Source organism: Microplitis demolitor, chromosome 6, assembly GCF_026212275.2.
Source record: "Microplitis demolitor isolate Queensland-Clemson2020A chromosome 6, iyMicDemo2.1a, whole genome shotgun sequence".
Taxonomy (NCBI): domain Eukaryota; kingdom Metazoa; phylum Arthropoda; class Insecta; order Hymenoptera; family Braconidae; genus Microplitis; species Microplitis demolitor.
The window spans coordinates 22691375-22709524 of NC_068550.1; the positions used below are offsets into that span (position 1 = coordinate 22691375).

Consider the following 18150-nt stretch of genomic DNA (forward strand, 5'->3'; position numbering starts at 1 on the left):
TATTGTTTTGAATATTTTATACTATACTTTAAGTTATATGATTTAATTATATGACTGATATATAATATTTATACATGTAAATATATAATTATATAAATGTATGTTCACATATATTTGTATAAATGTATGTAAATATATATTTATATAGATATATGTTTACATATATTTGCACAAATATATGTAAACATATATGTATTTAAATATGTGATAGATTTATATACTTATTGATATATGATATTTTTAGTATTTTTATGAAGTTAAATGATAACTACAACTATTTATATTTTTTTGTTCCTTTAATTTTTAGTATGCATATATATTTTAAATTATTATTTTTAGTTTATAATATGAAACATATATTTTATGTTATAAATTAATATATAAAACGGATATATAATTTCATAAATGATATGGATTATTATATATGATTAATTATATATTAATCAATATTAATAATTTTGCCGGCATATATATTCAGTTATTTACCATATATATTTTTTTATATATTATCGACAGTATATGGTTTTTTTCATACGGGATAGAAAAAATAAAAAAAAATTTTTGAAACGCTATAGTTCTTAGTTGGGAGTAATCATCATCAATTACTAAATATAATTGAATTATCAGTATATAGTCCACTTCCTGACATAAAGCGAATTTAGGGGTAGGGAAAATTTATCTTTTCAACGGAGGCTTATAACGGGCTGTACGAAATTCAAAACAGAGGTTAAGTGGGAGAAGATCCAGTAAACTTGTCGAAAGAGAATAAACTTTGGAAATCCCTATGGTTTTCTATGATCTGCGCATGCGCTGAAAAAAGTGGGAGAATATTTAGTAGACTGACAGGCAGAGTGGGAGAAAAAACCGAAAACACCCGAAGTCAAATTTTAATTAAAGGAGGGGAAGAGACTTTTGACGGATAGTCGACTACATATATATGTGTTGAGGATTAAATATGAAGAGTAAGATAAGAAATGAAGATTATAAACAAAAAATGTAATTTAAAAATTGTGGCGCTAGTGTAGTTAAGTAAATGATGGGGATAAAAAAGAGCAAAAGAGTAATTGGATATTATCATAGTCATCATTCTCATCTCAGCCAGTCAGCAGTTGTTAAAGACTAACAAATTAAATTAACTACAGTAGTTGTCGGAAAGTATTTTAAATTATTTTTAAATAAGATCAAAAAATATGTAGAATATTAAGTTTATTTTTAAAATAATAAATTTCCCGCGTTAAAATGATTTATTTTTTTGACTATTTAAATTGAGATATTCATGGAAATATTGGTTTTAATAAATATATAAAAATGACATCGACATGTAAAAATATCGAATTGAATGATAAATTAAAATCAAATGATAGTAATAAAGTAAAAGTCAATAAATCGATATCGGGCGAGGAAAGAAAATCATTTTTAAATTCACGTGAAAATTTGAGTATTTCGGATATCGAGCAGGGGTTCAATAAAAATTTATCTTGTGTGCGGGTTAATAAATTTATTGTTTTAAATGTGTTTACTATTATTTTAGTTCTTATTGTTATTTTTATTGAAACATTTAATTTAACAAGAGTGATTAACAATAAAAAGGAAATCGATGATCTCAAACGAGAATTCGATTTATTGAGACGACAATTTTATGAAGAAAATTTTTTAGACAAGCTTATGGCATTTGAAGAACAGGTAATACATATATTTTATGTCTTTTCTTTGTATATAAATATTAGGGTGGCCCAAAAAACCGTCTATTTTTTTTCGAGTCTCTTAAGAAAATTTTTTGGTTTACGATGTTTTAAGAAGCCTCTTCAAAAATCGACGATGGAAAATTTTCAAGAGGTCACGAATTTTGAAAATATCAAAAATCATCGAAATTTAAATTTTTATTTCAAATTTTTTTCTTGTGGCGGTAATAGTTTGTATTTGTAAAATTATGACCCCGCGGAAAATTTGAGCCCAAAATTTAAATATATAAACCTCGCTCAAAAATTTTGAATGTTTCGAGTGCTGTCTTTTGAACGTTTTCAAGCGACCCGAGAATATTGATAACAAAGCTTCTCGATTTTTTTACCATCAATTTGCATCACAATCAATGAAAATATAACAGAGAAATATATATAATAAGTTATCTACATACTTTTTTATTTTTTAATTCAATTTTTAGGTTTTTTCGTTTATTCAAACCTTAGCAAATTTTATTGTTTAAGACTGTCCTGTATATTTTTGGTTATGCAAAAGTTATATTTTAGTGAAATGACAATAATTGAGTCATAAAGAAATACAAAAACTAATTAAAAGTATTCGTCACATATTATCAGTTAATATTCAAAATTCTTGAGCGCCGTTTAAATATTTAAATTTTGGGCTAAAATTTTCAGCATAGACACGATTTTACAAATATAAACTATTGCTGCCACCAAAGAAAAAATTTCGAAGTAAAAAATCCGGATTTTAATGATTTTTGATATTTTAAAAATTCGTGAGCGACCTCTTGAAAATTTTTTATCCTCGATTTTCGGAGAGGCTTCTTAAAATATCGTAAACCAAAAAATTTTTCTAAGAAACTCGAAAAAAAAAATAGTTATTTTTGGGCCACTCTAATAAATATATTAAAATATGAGGGGGGTAAAAATTTCTCTAAAAAAATTCATAAAAGTGCGCTTTTTAATTTTAGATAATTGTGAACTTTGAGTGATTTTTTGAACGAGAATATTTTCGACTTGATTTTAATTTCGAAATTGAATTATTATTTTGATAATTCAAAAAAATCTGTCTGAAAAATAAATTTTGTTAATTCGCATTTTTCAAAAGTTCCAAAAAAGATAAACACAAATTTTGTATCGCGTCAAATTTAAAAATTTTTTGGTTTAATGAAAATTAAATCGTAGAACAAAAAAAGTTTTTTTTTTTCCATTGCACTGAAGCTTAAAATACTTCTTAACTTTGAAATTCCTCTGTAAATAGAATCTTTGTTTACTCCATAGACAAGGATTTTTTTTTAAATTCCGGAACTTGACAAAGTGAAAATTAACTTCAAATTCGTTCATTGTATAGTAATTATTACTATGACAGTATATAGTAACTGTTACCATAATACTATGCTAAAGATTCCGATAACATGGGGAATTTATAAATGTTATAATAATCATTACTATAATAGTATAGTAATTATTACTATAATAGTATATGGTAATTATTACCATAATATTATAGTAATGGCTCAGGAATAAGATTACTGAGGCATTACCTGAACAAAACTTCACTGAAAAAAATAATGGGTAGCAGCTACCGGCTGGCAATCGGTAGCTACTACCAATTATTTTTCGGTAACTGCTATCGATTATTTCGGTAGCTGTTACCGATTGGAATCGGTATCGGCTACTGAGAACAAATCGGTAGCTGCTACCGAAAAATAACCAGTTGTAGCTACCGAATGCCAACCGGTAGCTGCTACCTAATATTTTTTTCAATGTTAAAACATTATTCGAGAGCATAATCATCAATATTATATATCATAAAACGTGTACGAAATTTAATAAAAACTATAATCTTTTTCTTTCTGTGTATTATACAAAAGAGCTACGGATCTATGATAAGAATTTAATAATAATGAATACCATTAATTATTAAAACCGTCGCATTTTTAGTGCAAAAAACATTAATTACATAATTATTGTAACTTTAACAATATGTTAATACTTAAAACACACATTAATAATAGTTATCGTTCTGAATAGTAAATCAGTATATTGATAATTACTACAACACTACTAATATTACAAACGCTTGATGATATCTTTCAAAATACATCAACAGTAACATTCATTATCGTGCGTTTGTAATAAGTATAATTAACATGGTAATTATTACTGTCTTCTATTAACAATTATTGTCATACTGCACAACTAAAAAATTCTCGACTCTTACAACATCCGGTTTTTATTTAATTTTTCAGTGCATTGACCAGTTTAATTGTACAATTAATTACTTGTACTTCATTTTATTATTTAATGCTAATATTTCTCACGGAAAAAAATATATAAATCGGTCATAAATAAAAAAACACTTCGTGGTCAATAGACACACGGATGCTAAAAAGTGACAGCCCTTCAACCGACAATTGAAGATTCGGGTACTTAATTTTAAAAAATTTATAAAAAGTAAAACTATTTAATTCCTTAATTTTTACAAGTTTATTTTTAAAAAAAATTACGCGGTACAAAATAATTAAAAAGTTGCAGTGACTTTTTAAATCCACGACGGTAATTATTACCATCGGCATGACAAATATCCTCAGCTAAAATTATAATTATTGCTATTAATTATACGAACGATTACTTTTACTGGTGAGAGTGATTATTAGTCAGGAATGGTAATAATTATCATGTGTTTTTATTTCAATAGCATTATAGTGATTTACCCACATGAAAAAGCTTTATAGGTGAAATCATATAATATGAATATTATAATGAGATATATAGTACAATGTATAAAATAATATTAATATTTTTGCCATATTAATATATGATATATTGGATAAAAATATATTGCTAGAATATACTATCAATATATTTATCAATATATGACTTTCTTATCTATGTTTTACATATATATTTTAATATATCTTTTTTTATATTGAAAGTAGTATATAAATTGATATATAGTATTTTTTATATATGTTTCCCAGTATATGCAAAATATATGATTTCCAGTATATTATAAAATATATGGGACTTTTTTTGTGGAATTGTGTAGATATTGAAAAAATAAAATTTTCAATATATTGCGAAATATAAAAGTTTTAATATATTGGAAATATATAATTCCGATATACTGCGTACTATATATTTAAATATATAAATTGTTTCATATATAATCAATTATATAGAGATCATATACCACTAATTATATGGGTCAAAATATATGAAAGTATATATCAAGTTTATTATATTATACTTATAAATTATATATATACTATCCATATATGACAAGAATATATTGAGCATTATATGAGATAATATATATGGGTAAATATATTATTATAAATATATAATTAAATATATGTAAAAAACATATATTTGTTCAATATAGATATTTTTGCCGCCATATATTTATCATATATTTTATTATATACTTTTAACAATATATAGCTTTTCCATGCGGGTAATATCGCTATATTTTATAGTAACCATTAAAAATCCCCGATGAAAATCATTAGCATAAAATTATCAGCGTACTAAAAGACATAAATCCTTTTAATTTCACATAATCTATACCAATAAAAACGCCTGCAACACATATTTTATAATGTGTTTAGTCAACTTCTTAAATCAGTTATTTAAAAAAAATGATAAATTCTCCACTAAATAAATACTGATATTGACTTCAAAACAGTCACTATTTTATTTAATTATACATTTTGTCTAGCAGTTGCTCCATAATTCATACGTTAATCACCAAAATGAGCGACACTGGGAACAGATTTAGCTGATTGATATCGCATTCATAAAAATTTATTCAATTTAAAACGTAAATATTTAATTTGCAAGAGACCAGTGATTACAAATGAATCATTTTTTCTAAAGTATTATTATATATAGAGATATTGAATTAATAAAACTATTATATATTTTTAAGAGTTTCTAGACCCATCTTACCCTAGCTTAGTTTTAAACTTCAAATAGCTGAAAAGGACCTTGACTGATGATAAAGTAAAAATTGTTCTAGGCATTATCTTTGCTATGCTTTTCCACAATTGTATAATTTTTTGTACCATAGATAAATATGAGGATAATAATACTTTTTATCAGAGACCATAAATTTTCTTATTACTTTTTTCTTCTCAAGAATTTATTAGAGAAATATTTGAAAGATTACTTAGATGTCAGTCTGTCTTTCTCAATAGAAGATTGTGTACTATCTCTACAAATACTCATATATTTATTTAAACCTTTATCATCAAATTTAGCATAAAGATAAAATCGAATTTTTGAAACTCATTCAAATTTTTCGACCCGTGTCGATAAATAATAAATTTTTATCAAATGACAGTTATTAAATTTAATAAATTCTCGGAAACTCTGATTAGTTAATATAACATGATTAATAAAATAATTAATTGTATCTAATCGACGTAGGCGATGCCGGCATGCATTGATCGCAAAACTAGACATGTATATATATATATATTTATATAATATACTGTATAAAAGTAATTAGCAATTAGATTCAGCCTTGAGAGTTATCCCGACAATTTAATTGTATAATTTTTTTCGTCGAATTATTAACGTGAAATTTGATGAATTATTTAAATTTTAGTTGTACGATGATGAAGAAATGGACGATTCAGAGGAACAGGAGCAAGATGATTACACTGATTATGATACTAAAATTCTAACGTCAACGAATACATCAACTGCCGATGACAAATTTGAACGGGCTCTCGATGCACTTGACAAATTAGAAGAATTAAAAAGTAAAGATCTTAAAAAAAATTATCATGACAGTGTCATCAATAACTCAACAAATAAATCGATTCAAGTCAATCCAAATCAACGACAGAAACGGTTTATTAGCGACGAATTACCGATTGGATACACTAAAGATGACGTGCCGATTTTTGAATCAACATTTCCGCGGTTAAAAAAGAATCAAACGGATTATAAAAATAGAAAAAATTTAACTGATCAGATAATATCACGAGATTATATTATTATGAAAAATTATTTCAAACTCAAGCATCAAGGAAATCGACGCAACTATCGTAAAGTAAGTATATGCTGTAAAAATAGTAGATTACACACTAAGGGAGAAAAATAGGACATTTCAATCCTCGCGTGTAATTGCCTATTTCCGCCGAAAGCAGGAGCGCCAGTATGAAAATAACATATATGATAAAAACATATGTAAAAATATATGATAAACATCAGAAAATATATATGCCGAATTTAACAATATGTTCTGATATATTTTTTTTTTTATATTAAAAAATATAATATTCATCATATATGAGTCCGTATATGTTTAGCATATATAAAATATATATGTCAATCATATACAAAAAATATATTTTTATCATATATAAAAACATATATTTATATTGTGTATGGAAAAAAAAAATTTCTTATTCGTATGACCAACTCCAATCAAATTAGATCCAAATTCTAATATACTCTTTAGATTACAGATTAAATTTTCAAAATTAGTTAATTTGATGGAAATATATAATATACCCATATACATATACATACACCGAATAAAATATATGCTTGAATATAACAAAGAAAATATATGGTGTCATATATAATATAAATAATGCTATCATATATTTCATTTCATATAAAAATTTTATATTTTTTAAATATAAATGGGAATATATCAATACAATATATTATAAGGTAAATGTATGTATATATATGGCTTAATATAAAAAATATATAAGTGACATATTTGCTACTGTATATAATTTTATATTAAATCGGCCAAAATCGCTATATGATTTTTTATAATATATCATATATTTTTTTGTTGCAAACATATATGATTTTATATATTTTAAGCATATATTGTTTTTTCATACGGGTCTATTGTGGTCCCAGTAAGAGAACAGATCTCGTAAATTTCCCCCACTACGGAATATTTATGAACTGCGCATGCGCACATAAAAGTAGGAGAATATTTAGCGAGACATTTCGAGACTCTCATATGTTAAAGGGTTAAACTAATCCTTACTTTCAATACTCTTTTTACGGAGCCCGTTTTCTCACCCTTTTGGTACAGACACATTTTGCCCCTTCCCCCCCCCCCCCCCTTCAGATGAATTAACTGAATTTATAAATTTATTAATTGATTCCAGGCTCCAGATGAAGCAAAAAAGTCTAAACGCAGAATAACAAGAAGAAATCTTCGAATGTCCCGTCAAATATTAGCAGCACATTACGGCGCAGACAGCAGCATGTTCAGCGAAGAAGACGAGCACACTGGCAATGGGAGAGCTCGACATTCCGAAGGGGTATTTAAAGCTTGGAGATCAAGTGATTGGATGGAAGATTTTGGAATGGATCGTCACTTTGTTCTCGCTAATGATGGAAGATTGACCGTTCATGAATCAGGACTGTATTTAGTCTATGCGCAAATTCATTACCTCGATGAACATGATGAAAATGGATTCCATTTGCTTGTCAATGGTCATCCGATTATGCAATGCATGGTACTTTTTTATTTTTTTTTCCAATAGAACGCACCATTTTATAGATGGTGTTTTATAAGAAAAAAATTCAAATAAAGATGGCGGATTTTTAAAAACATAACCTTCATAAAAATGAAGTTTAATAATTTAATTAATAAAAGAATCTTCAAAGTTCTATGGGATAACTTATAAATAGTTAAATACTAGTAGAATTTTTTAAAGTTGAAACTTTTGCTATTTAAAAGCAATTAATTATTTATTTAAAAATTTTTAATAACTCCCCTGGTTAAAAATACTGATTGAAAAGAATTGAGAAACGGTCACTTCATCCAAACTGTATATCTATATTAGGGTGACCCAAAAAAAACAACTATTTTTTTTTCGAGTCTCTTAAGAAAATTTTTTGGTTTACGATGTTTTAAGAAGCCTCTCCAAAAATCGACGATGAAAAATTTTCAAGAGGTCGCTCACGAATTTTTAAAATATCAAAAATCATTGAAATTCGGATTTTTTGTTTATAAATTTTTTCTTTGGTGGCAGCAATAGTTTATATTTGTAAAATCATGTCTAGGCTGAAAATTTCAGTCAAGAGACTCGAAAAAAAAAAGTCGGTTATTTTACACTAAACTTCTGCAATTTTCGACAAAATTACCGCGTTTTTACTATAAAATCCCTAATTCTTCTGAATTTATTATATCAACGATTTTTGGATTGTCATATTAAAAAAATATTTTTTTTCTCTAAAAAGTGTAAAATAACATAAATGCCATTTTGAGAAAATTGCGTTTTAAGATTTAAAACTATGTTTAGCAAAATTTATTACGGGGGTATTTAAGGACCAAAGTATCATTTGGTATAAAAATGAGCTTATCTGGATCAAATTGTATAACTATATAAATAATAAACTACAAGTTGATATATTTTTGTTCAGGTTTACAGTCCAGGGATCGAACATAAAAGCCGTTCGTGTTTTTCAGCCCAAGTTACTCTGCTAGAAAGTGGGGATCGGATTGTTTTGAAAGACATCGGAGTCTCACGTTATACATTATTCCAAAAAGAAAAAAGTTTCTTTGGGCTTATAAAACTCGGTGATATAAAACAACAGCAACAACAACCGCAATTACAAACAACTTTGGATACTACTGAAATATAGTCTCTATTTAACCTTGTTAATAATTTCATTTTGTAAATATAATATCTTACTATAAGTAGTTAACTGATTATTAGTAAATTTAAAGGATAAAAAGATTTAGTGTAGTAAACAAAAAATAAATATTTATCTATAGAATATTTACTACACTGTAAAAAATCGGGAGTAAATACAAATTTTATTTAAAACGCATTCCCGGACCAGAGTTTTAACACTTAAATGAATTTATATTATTAACTAACCTTAATATTTACTAAATTTAATAAAGTTCACTCCGAAAATTGTTTACAGTGTATTTCTTTAAAATTTTAATTATCGGTAAATTTTGAAAGTTTTTATCTTCATTAATCTAACTATTAATTAACTTATAATTCATTAATTTTCAAACTGAAAAATAAAATTTTAATTAAAAAACATTAATTGATAATTTATTTTATTGTTTATTTATATTTATTAATACATTCACAAAAAATTTTTCGTACTGGTATTTATAATTGTTAATTATTATAATTATTATTAATTAATGATTAATAATAAATAATGAATTACTATGGGCCAGCCACAGTTTAATTGTTTTTTTTTTTTTTTATTTAATAATTAATTAATTCGAGTCTTCTGACATATTTGTACATATCGCTCATATACATATATATATGTACATATATATAATGAGCAATTTAATTGGGACTAAGAATTAAATTATTTATCAACTAATTTTCGTTTTTACACACAAAATAAATATATAAAAAAAAAGTTTATAGATTTTTAAAATCCATTCAATTAATTGTTTATTAATTTGCTATGAAGTCTTAATGGAAGGAAGTGGAAATTTTTTTTTTTGTTATAAGATCGATAAATATACTTTCACATTGTATATGGGTTATCTATTGTATATATCACGTATATGTTATGCTTCTATATATATATATATATATATATATATATATATATATATATATATATATATGTATAATGATTAATGGTTAATTATTTAATTATAATTAATTGAACATTTTAATCTGTCATTTTTCATCTTTAATTACGAATAACTCATTAAATATTGAAGATATGTTAATTAATAATTTAATCTAATTTGTAGGTAATTAAATTCTCTATAAATTATGTCCTTTCATTAATCACTCTATCTCTGATATCTAATGAGTTATTTGTAATTAAAAAAGTATTAATTAAAAATTTTTATTTAAATTAAAATTTTTATCTTTTATGTCTTTTATTACAAATAACTCATTAAATACCAAAGATACGTTAATTAATAATCATATCCAAATTGTAGATCATTTAATTCTCTACAATTAATATCTGATTACTAATTACTCTATCTCGAATAATTAATTAGTTATACGCACTTGAATTAACGAGAGAAAATTTTTTCTTTTAAATATTAAAATGTTATATTTTAATTCTTTTTATTACTTATAACTCATTAACTATAAAAAAATATGTAAATTATTAATGAAACAATTAATAAATTATTAATTTCTTTTTAAATAATGTCCTATTATTAATCACTCTATTTCTTATATTTAATGACTTATGAACAAAAAAAAAAAAAATGACAATTTTAAAATGTTCGTTAACTTAATTCTTCATATTTAATAATGACTTACATTAATTATTATTTTAATCACTCGAAAAAAAAAATTAGCAACATTTCTTATGCAATCAAAATTTTTACAAACAATCTCAATAAAATAATTTATTTAAAATTTTTTAAATTCATTTTTAGTCCCTCTTTTTTAATTGGTCTCTTATTAATCAATTAATCAAACATAATTAATTAATATTTTTTTAATCCAATTTATAAATAAATATTTACATTTATAAAAAAAAAAAGTAACTATAAATATTAGTAGTCAATTATTATTATCATCACTAATTATTATTAATTACAGTTATTAATAGGTAATTAATTATGAATAGGTTAGTAATTAAATATGCGATCCTGCGCTTGGATTTTAATACAAATCTAGTACTTTCCGTACACTGATTAACAGTATTTTATTTAAACTTATTATAATTATTAATTAATGAGCCATTAATTCCATTTATTCAATGTTTTTAATTCATTAATTTATTTATTAATTTAATTAAAATTTTAATTCAAATGATAGAGAAATTATTTACAATTGAGTATAAAGAACGTTAATTAATTAAATGATTCATTAATTGTTCATAAATTTTTTTTCAAATTTTTATTGCATAAAATTTTATTTTAAAAAAAAATTCAATTAATTAAAAAAAGTAAAAATTATTAACAATCGGGTATAAAATCACTTTCAATTAACCAATTGATTAATTGATTCATTGTCTAAAAATGATTGTTTAATTAAAAAATTTTTTTCAAAATTTTCATTACATAAAAATTTGATTATTCGGAAAAAAAAAGTTATTTAAAATTCATTAATCGCAATTTTTATTTTTCTTTAATATCAAAGTCTCCAATAATAATCCTTCAATTGTATTATTATTATTATTATTATTATTATTGATTTACGGAAGGATTACACGAGGTACAATTAAGGATTTTTTTTTAGTATGAGCATGATTAATATTATTTTTATAATAATAATTAAATTACATTATTGTTATTATTATTATTATTATTTTGATTTTGTAAATATTTTTTCAAACCATATTATAATTATTATTAATATGACGATAATATATCGTGTTACAGGCGCTATAAGGACATTTCATATTTTTTTCATGGATCATTAAATTTTGAAAAAAAATTTTTATTCATTAATATTTTAGCTTTAATGTTAAAACCCATTAAAAAAAAAAAAAAAAAACAAAACCTAAAATTTTACGCGCCCGGTTTCTATCCCGAGAATCATAATGGCGCGAAAAAATTCAAAACGTATTTTGATACTTTTAGATAAATACAGTCGATTAACCGTCAAAAGTCTCTCCCCTTTAATCGACAGTTAAAATTGACCGAAAAAGAGAATGTACTTCGGGTGTTTTCGGTTTTTACTCCGACTCTGGATGTTTGATTATTCTCCCACTTTTTTCTACGCATGCGCAGTTCAGAAATATTTAGTAGTGGGAGCGGTTCTGAAGTTCATTCTCTCCCCGAGACAAGTACACGCCACAAAATTTTTTGTTAGCGCACTCTTATAGTTCCTGTAACGCGATATAATTATTAATATTAATTACGCGAAGTGAAATTGATTAAATACTTGAGATTCGCGTTATACATATTTTATATTTTATAACGTTTTTTATTATCGATAAAAAAAAACGTTATTACACACTATGTTGTTACTAATTATTATTATTATTCATTGATTAATAATTTACATAACGATATAATTCAATTATTAATCAATTATATTGATATTTAATTTGAATAATATACCAATGTTTGCTACACTCGCCTTCGGCTCTTGTACCAAACGCTAATTTATTATTTAAATAATAATCTATAATAAATGAATTATAAATATATGAACATACGAGGGTGGGAATGTCTAAAATTAATTAATAATATATATTATCGTATACACTTTTAAATATTTCGATAACAAAACAATTTAAATAAATTTAAAAATTATTTATTTATTATTTTTTAAAAATATGAGCAAATGTCACATTGTTAATTTCATTGTTCTAAATTATTATCATTTTTATTATTAAATAATAATTACTAAAAAAAATTTACTAGTAACCAATCATACGCATGTCTAATTAAAATCCTTTAATTGATTAATTCATTTTTAAAATTATTTCTCTACCAGTCTTTATTTTTATTTTTAATTCTTCCATTCATATTCTAGGCTTTAATAATAATTACAATTTTTTTCTCAGTTAATTGATTAATTAATTGTCAATAACAATTATAATTTTTTTAAATTCTTAATTTAATTTTTGTCTTTTAATTTTTTATGGCACAAATTAATTTGGCGCTAATTTATTAATTTTGTATAATTGAGATTCTATTTTTTTAAATTTCTTATTTGAATAATTTTTTACACTGCTCGGATATTATTTATCTTAAATTAATAAAATTTAAAAATTTCAAGTCTTTTTACACAAAAATTTTAATAATCAATTAATTCTCACATTTTAAAAATATTCAGAAATTATTTTTAAGACTAAAATATTTTTTTACAAATTATTATTTTTTTTAATTAACGATTAACTATAAAATGGTAAAGTAAATCGCCCAGAACATTAATTATTGACATGTCAAATTAATTATGAATTATTGAAACCTCTAATGCGCATGCGCGATTAATCTAACATTAAATAAAAAATTTTAATTTATTTGAATGAACAAGTATTGAAATTTAAATGTTAGAAAATAGTTTAATTTTATTTGTTATTGACTTAAATTATTTATAAAATTTAATAAAAAATAAACGATTTTAAAACTTTATGGACTAAAAAAAAATATATTGATAAATTAAATATTCAAAATTAGGTTTTAAAGCCGGTAAATTTTGAAGTGTTGAAGATAATTTAATAAGCAGATTAATAAATTGAAGCGTCAATAATTAATGGTATCATTAATCAGTGCTTTTATCGTATCTTAAAAACTACTTACCAGATTTATTTAAATTTAAACTGAGCTCTAAATAACCGCAAGCTCTTTTATTTATCTTACAATATTCAATAAATAAATAACTTTTTAAAATATCACGAATTCGTACATTCTAACGTTTAAATTCAAATCTCCCACTAACCTCACTAAATTCCGAGCAGTGAAACGAGCGATTAATTGCATTCTTAGAGCTCCCCCTACTTTTTCCAATTCATCCAATCACTGAATTTTCATAACCATATTCAACTTTTGTTCGATAACTTCGATTAAAATTTTTAAATCAGATTTAATCGAAGAATTTAATCAGGGAATTAACTTAAAAAATCCAAGCATTAATATTAATAAGATAAAGTCAAATTTTACTTGGATATTAATTTGTTTAAAAAAAAAATACAGTTATTAATTAGAAGTTAATTGTATTTATCTCTGATTAAAACCTTCAAATTAAAATTCAAAATTTTCTCAGTCAATTAAAATTTTGACTTTGATTTAAAAATCTAAGCCCGCCATTAATTTAAAATTTATTTAAATACTTTTCTTCAACTCTTAATAAATATAAAAAAAATCTTTTTTTTCGAAATTTATACTCTAGTAAAATTTTAACTAAATCGTCTTAATTTCAATTACTTATTTTTAGTGATACGTTTTAATCGCGAAATTTAAGTTAATTAATTAATTAAATTGTAACATAATTAGGACAATTAAAGATCATTGAATTAATTAAAAAAAAAAAAAATGTGAGAAAAAAGAGGGCGCTCTAAAAAAAATGATAAAATCGTAAATATAAAACCTACATCCCCGCTAAAATAAATAATAAAATGAATTAATTAATCAATTAACTTTATAATAAACTCGCGTATTTACATATAAATAAACTAGTAAATGAATAAATGAATGAATGAATAAATAAATAATGAGTTTTATCTGAAATTATAACGAGCAGAATGAGCTACTGAAAGCATTTCAACGGGCAATGATCCGCGTCGCTTAACACTAGGCTCTGGAATATTTGAGTCACGTTTTAAATCACGTTTCCATCCAGTCCATTTGCTGGTGGTTGTGTTGCTACAACAGCCATTGTCATTATCGTCAGTGCTCGGTATCGAAAACATTTCAGGACCACCAGAGCTCCGTCTTCTCAGGGATTTTTTACGATTATTACGAGATATAGATTTATTCTGTGGCAATTGTGTTCCTGATACATTATTACTGACACTAGGATTATTACTGGCGTTACGGATAAAATAATCACGACGTAACTCAGATATATCTGCTGGTACTGACCCACGGCGAGGTGATAAAGGAACACCGGGATTCCCAGTAGTACTTACGAGCCCCGATTCTACAAGACGAATTTGCTGAATTGATCCTGGGTTGTTATTTATTCCTTGATTATTGTTATTGTTTACTGGATAATTTTCACGATCGACTAAAAAAAATTTATTTTATTTTATTTTATTTGCTAAATTCATTTATTTTATTTATTTAATTTTTATTTATTGGTACCGGTTAGAATACCGATGATGTTAGTCAACGCCGTCTCTTGAGGGAGACTCGCTCGTCGAGGCAGAGGTACGTTTTCTCTCGGTCCTAGTGCTGACCGGAGTCCAGTTACTGTAACAAATAAATCGTTCAGATTAAATGAGAGCTTTTTATGTTACAGTTGGGGTTCCAGGGAAAATTTATCGTATAAAAAGGATCGGGAGGTGATTTACTCTAGTTTGAGTACCCACATCAATATGTTTAGATGTCGATAGTAAATTACAAAATGGCGGCTTCTTAAATATCCTACAAAATTAAATAGCAACTTTACTGTAATATACTTATTTTACTCAAAATTTTATAAAAGTTTCAAAGAGAAATGATTTTAGGACCCACATGACAACAAAAAATATCAGGGTATGACCATTTTACCCAAACATATTGATGTGGGTACTCATTTTACGTGAAATTGCACCAGCTGCTCAAATATCACCTCACTTTTTCGTAAAAAAATTAACAGTATTCATAACATGAAAAAATTACCAGAGGTGAAATATAAAAATCATAACTCACCTTGTTCAGTCTCCGTAGGAACAGATCCCCGTCTTCTGTCACTTCTCACCCCAAAGTCATCAATCCTCGACATCAATCCAACTGGAGCGGAACCTCTTCTCGCCCATCCCTGAAAAAAAAACAACCAAAAAAATAAATAAAACTTAAAAAAAGTAACAGCTTAAAAACATACCATTCTGCGTCCCTTTCCATCTTCCCCCCGCGGGTCAACGTTTTCTTTTCTGCCCTCGTCCAACTTGATAATCTTCATTCCTCTGAATCTAGTGACCTCATCCCTCTTAGAATTTCCTTCCTCCCCGACCTTCTTTTCGCTGCCGTCACTAGACGACGAATTGCTCTTCCTCGGCGGAGACTCCGGCGGACTCCCAATAAAGAAAACCCTCTCCAATCTCGGCTCGGTAAATCTTCTATTCTCAAAAATCATTCCCTTTATCCCATCAACGGGAGTACTGAACCTTCGATCATCCCTGACCTTCCCCGAGCCCGGCAACGGCCCGCATTCATCTCTGGCGTTTTCATCACCCGTCCAATCTTCTTCCTTGAACTCTTCCAGGTCCCTCGCTGATTCATTCGACTGTCCCGAGTCCTTTCTGCTGGTCAAATTCGCATAAATAACCGCCGGGTCCGTCGCATCCTGGACAGAGTAACATCTCAATTTCTTTTCCTCTTTATCAGGTTTAGTTCCCGTCATCGACTGGACCGAGTATCTCCGATCGCTAAATTTACTGTCACTTGTCACAGTATCAGGATTTAAAGTGTAGCTACGACTGGTCAATTTCTTCTTAGCTCGATAAATTTCCATGTCTTCTTTCTCGTTTTTTCTTTCAATTTCAATATCTTCAGAGAGATCGGCCACCCGAAACTGGGCCATTTCTGCTGTGGTTGACATGTACCGAGTTCGATTGCACGGCTGCAATGGAGGAAAAGTTTGCTGTCTCGTCAATTTATTAGTAGTTCGTTCTGGCTGCAGAACCTCGCAGAGTTTGCTTGCAGCAGCGGAACTCGTAATACTTGCGATACTTGGCTCCGGAAGAAGATTTTCTGCGCTAACAGGTCGCTCATCTTCATTGTAACTGGCGGCACTGTGGGTAGAAAGCAACGACAGGGATGATAATTTATTGAATGATGAATTTTTAAATATTTTCGGATACTCTGGAGTACAGGGAACACTTTCGCGGCGATGAGAATTAACTGCGGGTTTGCTTAAACTCAAGGGAACTGAGTGCCGTCGCCCGTGAATATTCACCGGAACTGCCAGAGACGCGGCAATAGAAGATGGCGGGTTTGTAATGGAGGGCAAATCGATTGAAAGATCAGAGGAAGCTCGAATGAAACTCGTGTTGTCTTCGGGAGAGGGCTTGGTAACGGATTTGCTGAGAGATTTTGAAATGGAATTGGGAGATGAGGATATGGGAGTGTCGGAATTTTTTAGCGACTGCCAGCGGTGATGATTTGACCGGAGATTCGCCATAATTTTGAGACTCAGAGGACTGGAGTTTAGGAATCGGTGCCACTCTTGATAGAGAGGAGTCACTACGAATTCAAAAAATCCGACTTGGATCTTGGAAATTGACATGCTGGCGCGGTCGCAGAGCGGAGTCACGGGCAAATTTAGCTGACGCTCGTAATCCCCTTGGCGGAAGAACTCCTCGCAGACTTTGAGGGACCACTTGTGAGAAATGTCCCATGGCCGGCAGGGATTCGAAATGTCTGCGCACTTGAGAGCTATTTGGAGGATGAAATGCCGGTGGGAGGGAGAGGACATGTCGAGCTCGCGGGTGTCCAGGTAAGTCTTGAATCGTGCGATAAATTCTTGTTGACGCGTTATGTCTGTTGCGAGAATTAGAGAGCTTATGTATTGCTGGAGAGTTGGCCGTAGCTCGGGGGAAAGCTGCTGGTAGACTCCGGACTCCAGGAGACATCCGATTGCCGACCGCCAGTGGTGATTCTCCAGGACTGAAGTGTTCTGGTAATAAAAAATTAAGTTTTATAATTAATATCTCGGAAGCTATTGCTCCTAGACTTGTAAAATATTTATAAAAATTTTCGGTAAAAGTCTAAGCTCTAAAATGATCCCGATCTCATGCCTTAATATTCATTATTTAGAGGGGAAAATTAAATTAAAATTTTCAAATTTTGGCGCCAATTAATGTACCGATGATAAAAGAGGAAATGAAAGTATTAAAAATGTTT

General features: G+C 27.1%; 2 protein-coding genes across 7 annotated transcripts in view; one reads left to right on the forward strand and one right to left on the reverse strand.

Moving 5' to 3' along the window:
- Window positions 1-931: 931 nt before the first annotated feature.
- Window positions 932-9619, forward strand: LOC103575126 (protein eiger). Its single transcript, XM_008554771.3, has 4 exons — window positions 932-1683; window positions 6316-6765; window positions 7853-8206; window positions 9117-9619. Exons 1-4 carry the CDS (start codon window positions 1309-1311, stop codon window positions 9336-9338), a joined length of 1401 nt encoding a protein of 466 aa, XP_008552993.1. The 5' UTR covers window positions 932-1308; the 3' UTR covers window positions 9339-9619.
- Window positions 9620-12897: 3278 nt separating this feature from the next.
- Window positions 12898-18150, reverse strand: part of LOC103575125 (uncharacterized) — a 60098-nt gene continuing 54845 nt past the window's right edge. For all 6 annotated transcript variants that reach the window (XM_014443838.2, XM_014443837.2, XM_014443836.2 and 3 more), the window contains 4 exons: window positions 16130-17923; window positions 15958-16066; window positions 15409-15516; window positions 12898-15331 (listed from right to left, as the gene is read on the reverse strand). In XM_014443838.2, coding sequence (XP_014299324.1) covers window positions 14823-15331; window positions 15409-15516; window positions 15958-16066; window positions 16130-17923 — 2520 coding nt within the window. In that variant the 3' untranslated portion in view covers window positions 12898-14822. The remainder of the gene's footprint in view (window positions 15332-15408; window positions 15517-15957; window positions 16067-16129; window positions 17924-18150) is intronic.

What these genes read in the sequence shown, in the direction of transcription:
- LOC103575126 (XM_008554771.3), top strand. Translation starts at nt 1,309, where the DNA reads ATGACATCGACATGTAAAAATATCGAATTGAATGATAAATTAAAATCA. An exon ending in TTATGGCATTTGAAGAACAG is followed by an intron (nt 1,684 to 6,315) that starts GTAATACATATA and finishes TTTAAATTTTAG; the next exon opens with TTGTACGATGATGAAGAAAT. An exon ending in ATCCGATTATGCAATGCATG is followed by an intron (nt 8,207 to 9,116) that starts GTACTTTTTTAT and finishes ATTTTTGTTCAG; the next exon opens with GTTTACAGTCCAGGGATCGA.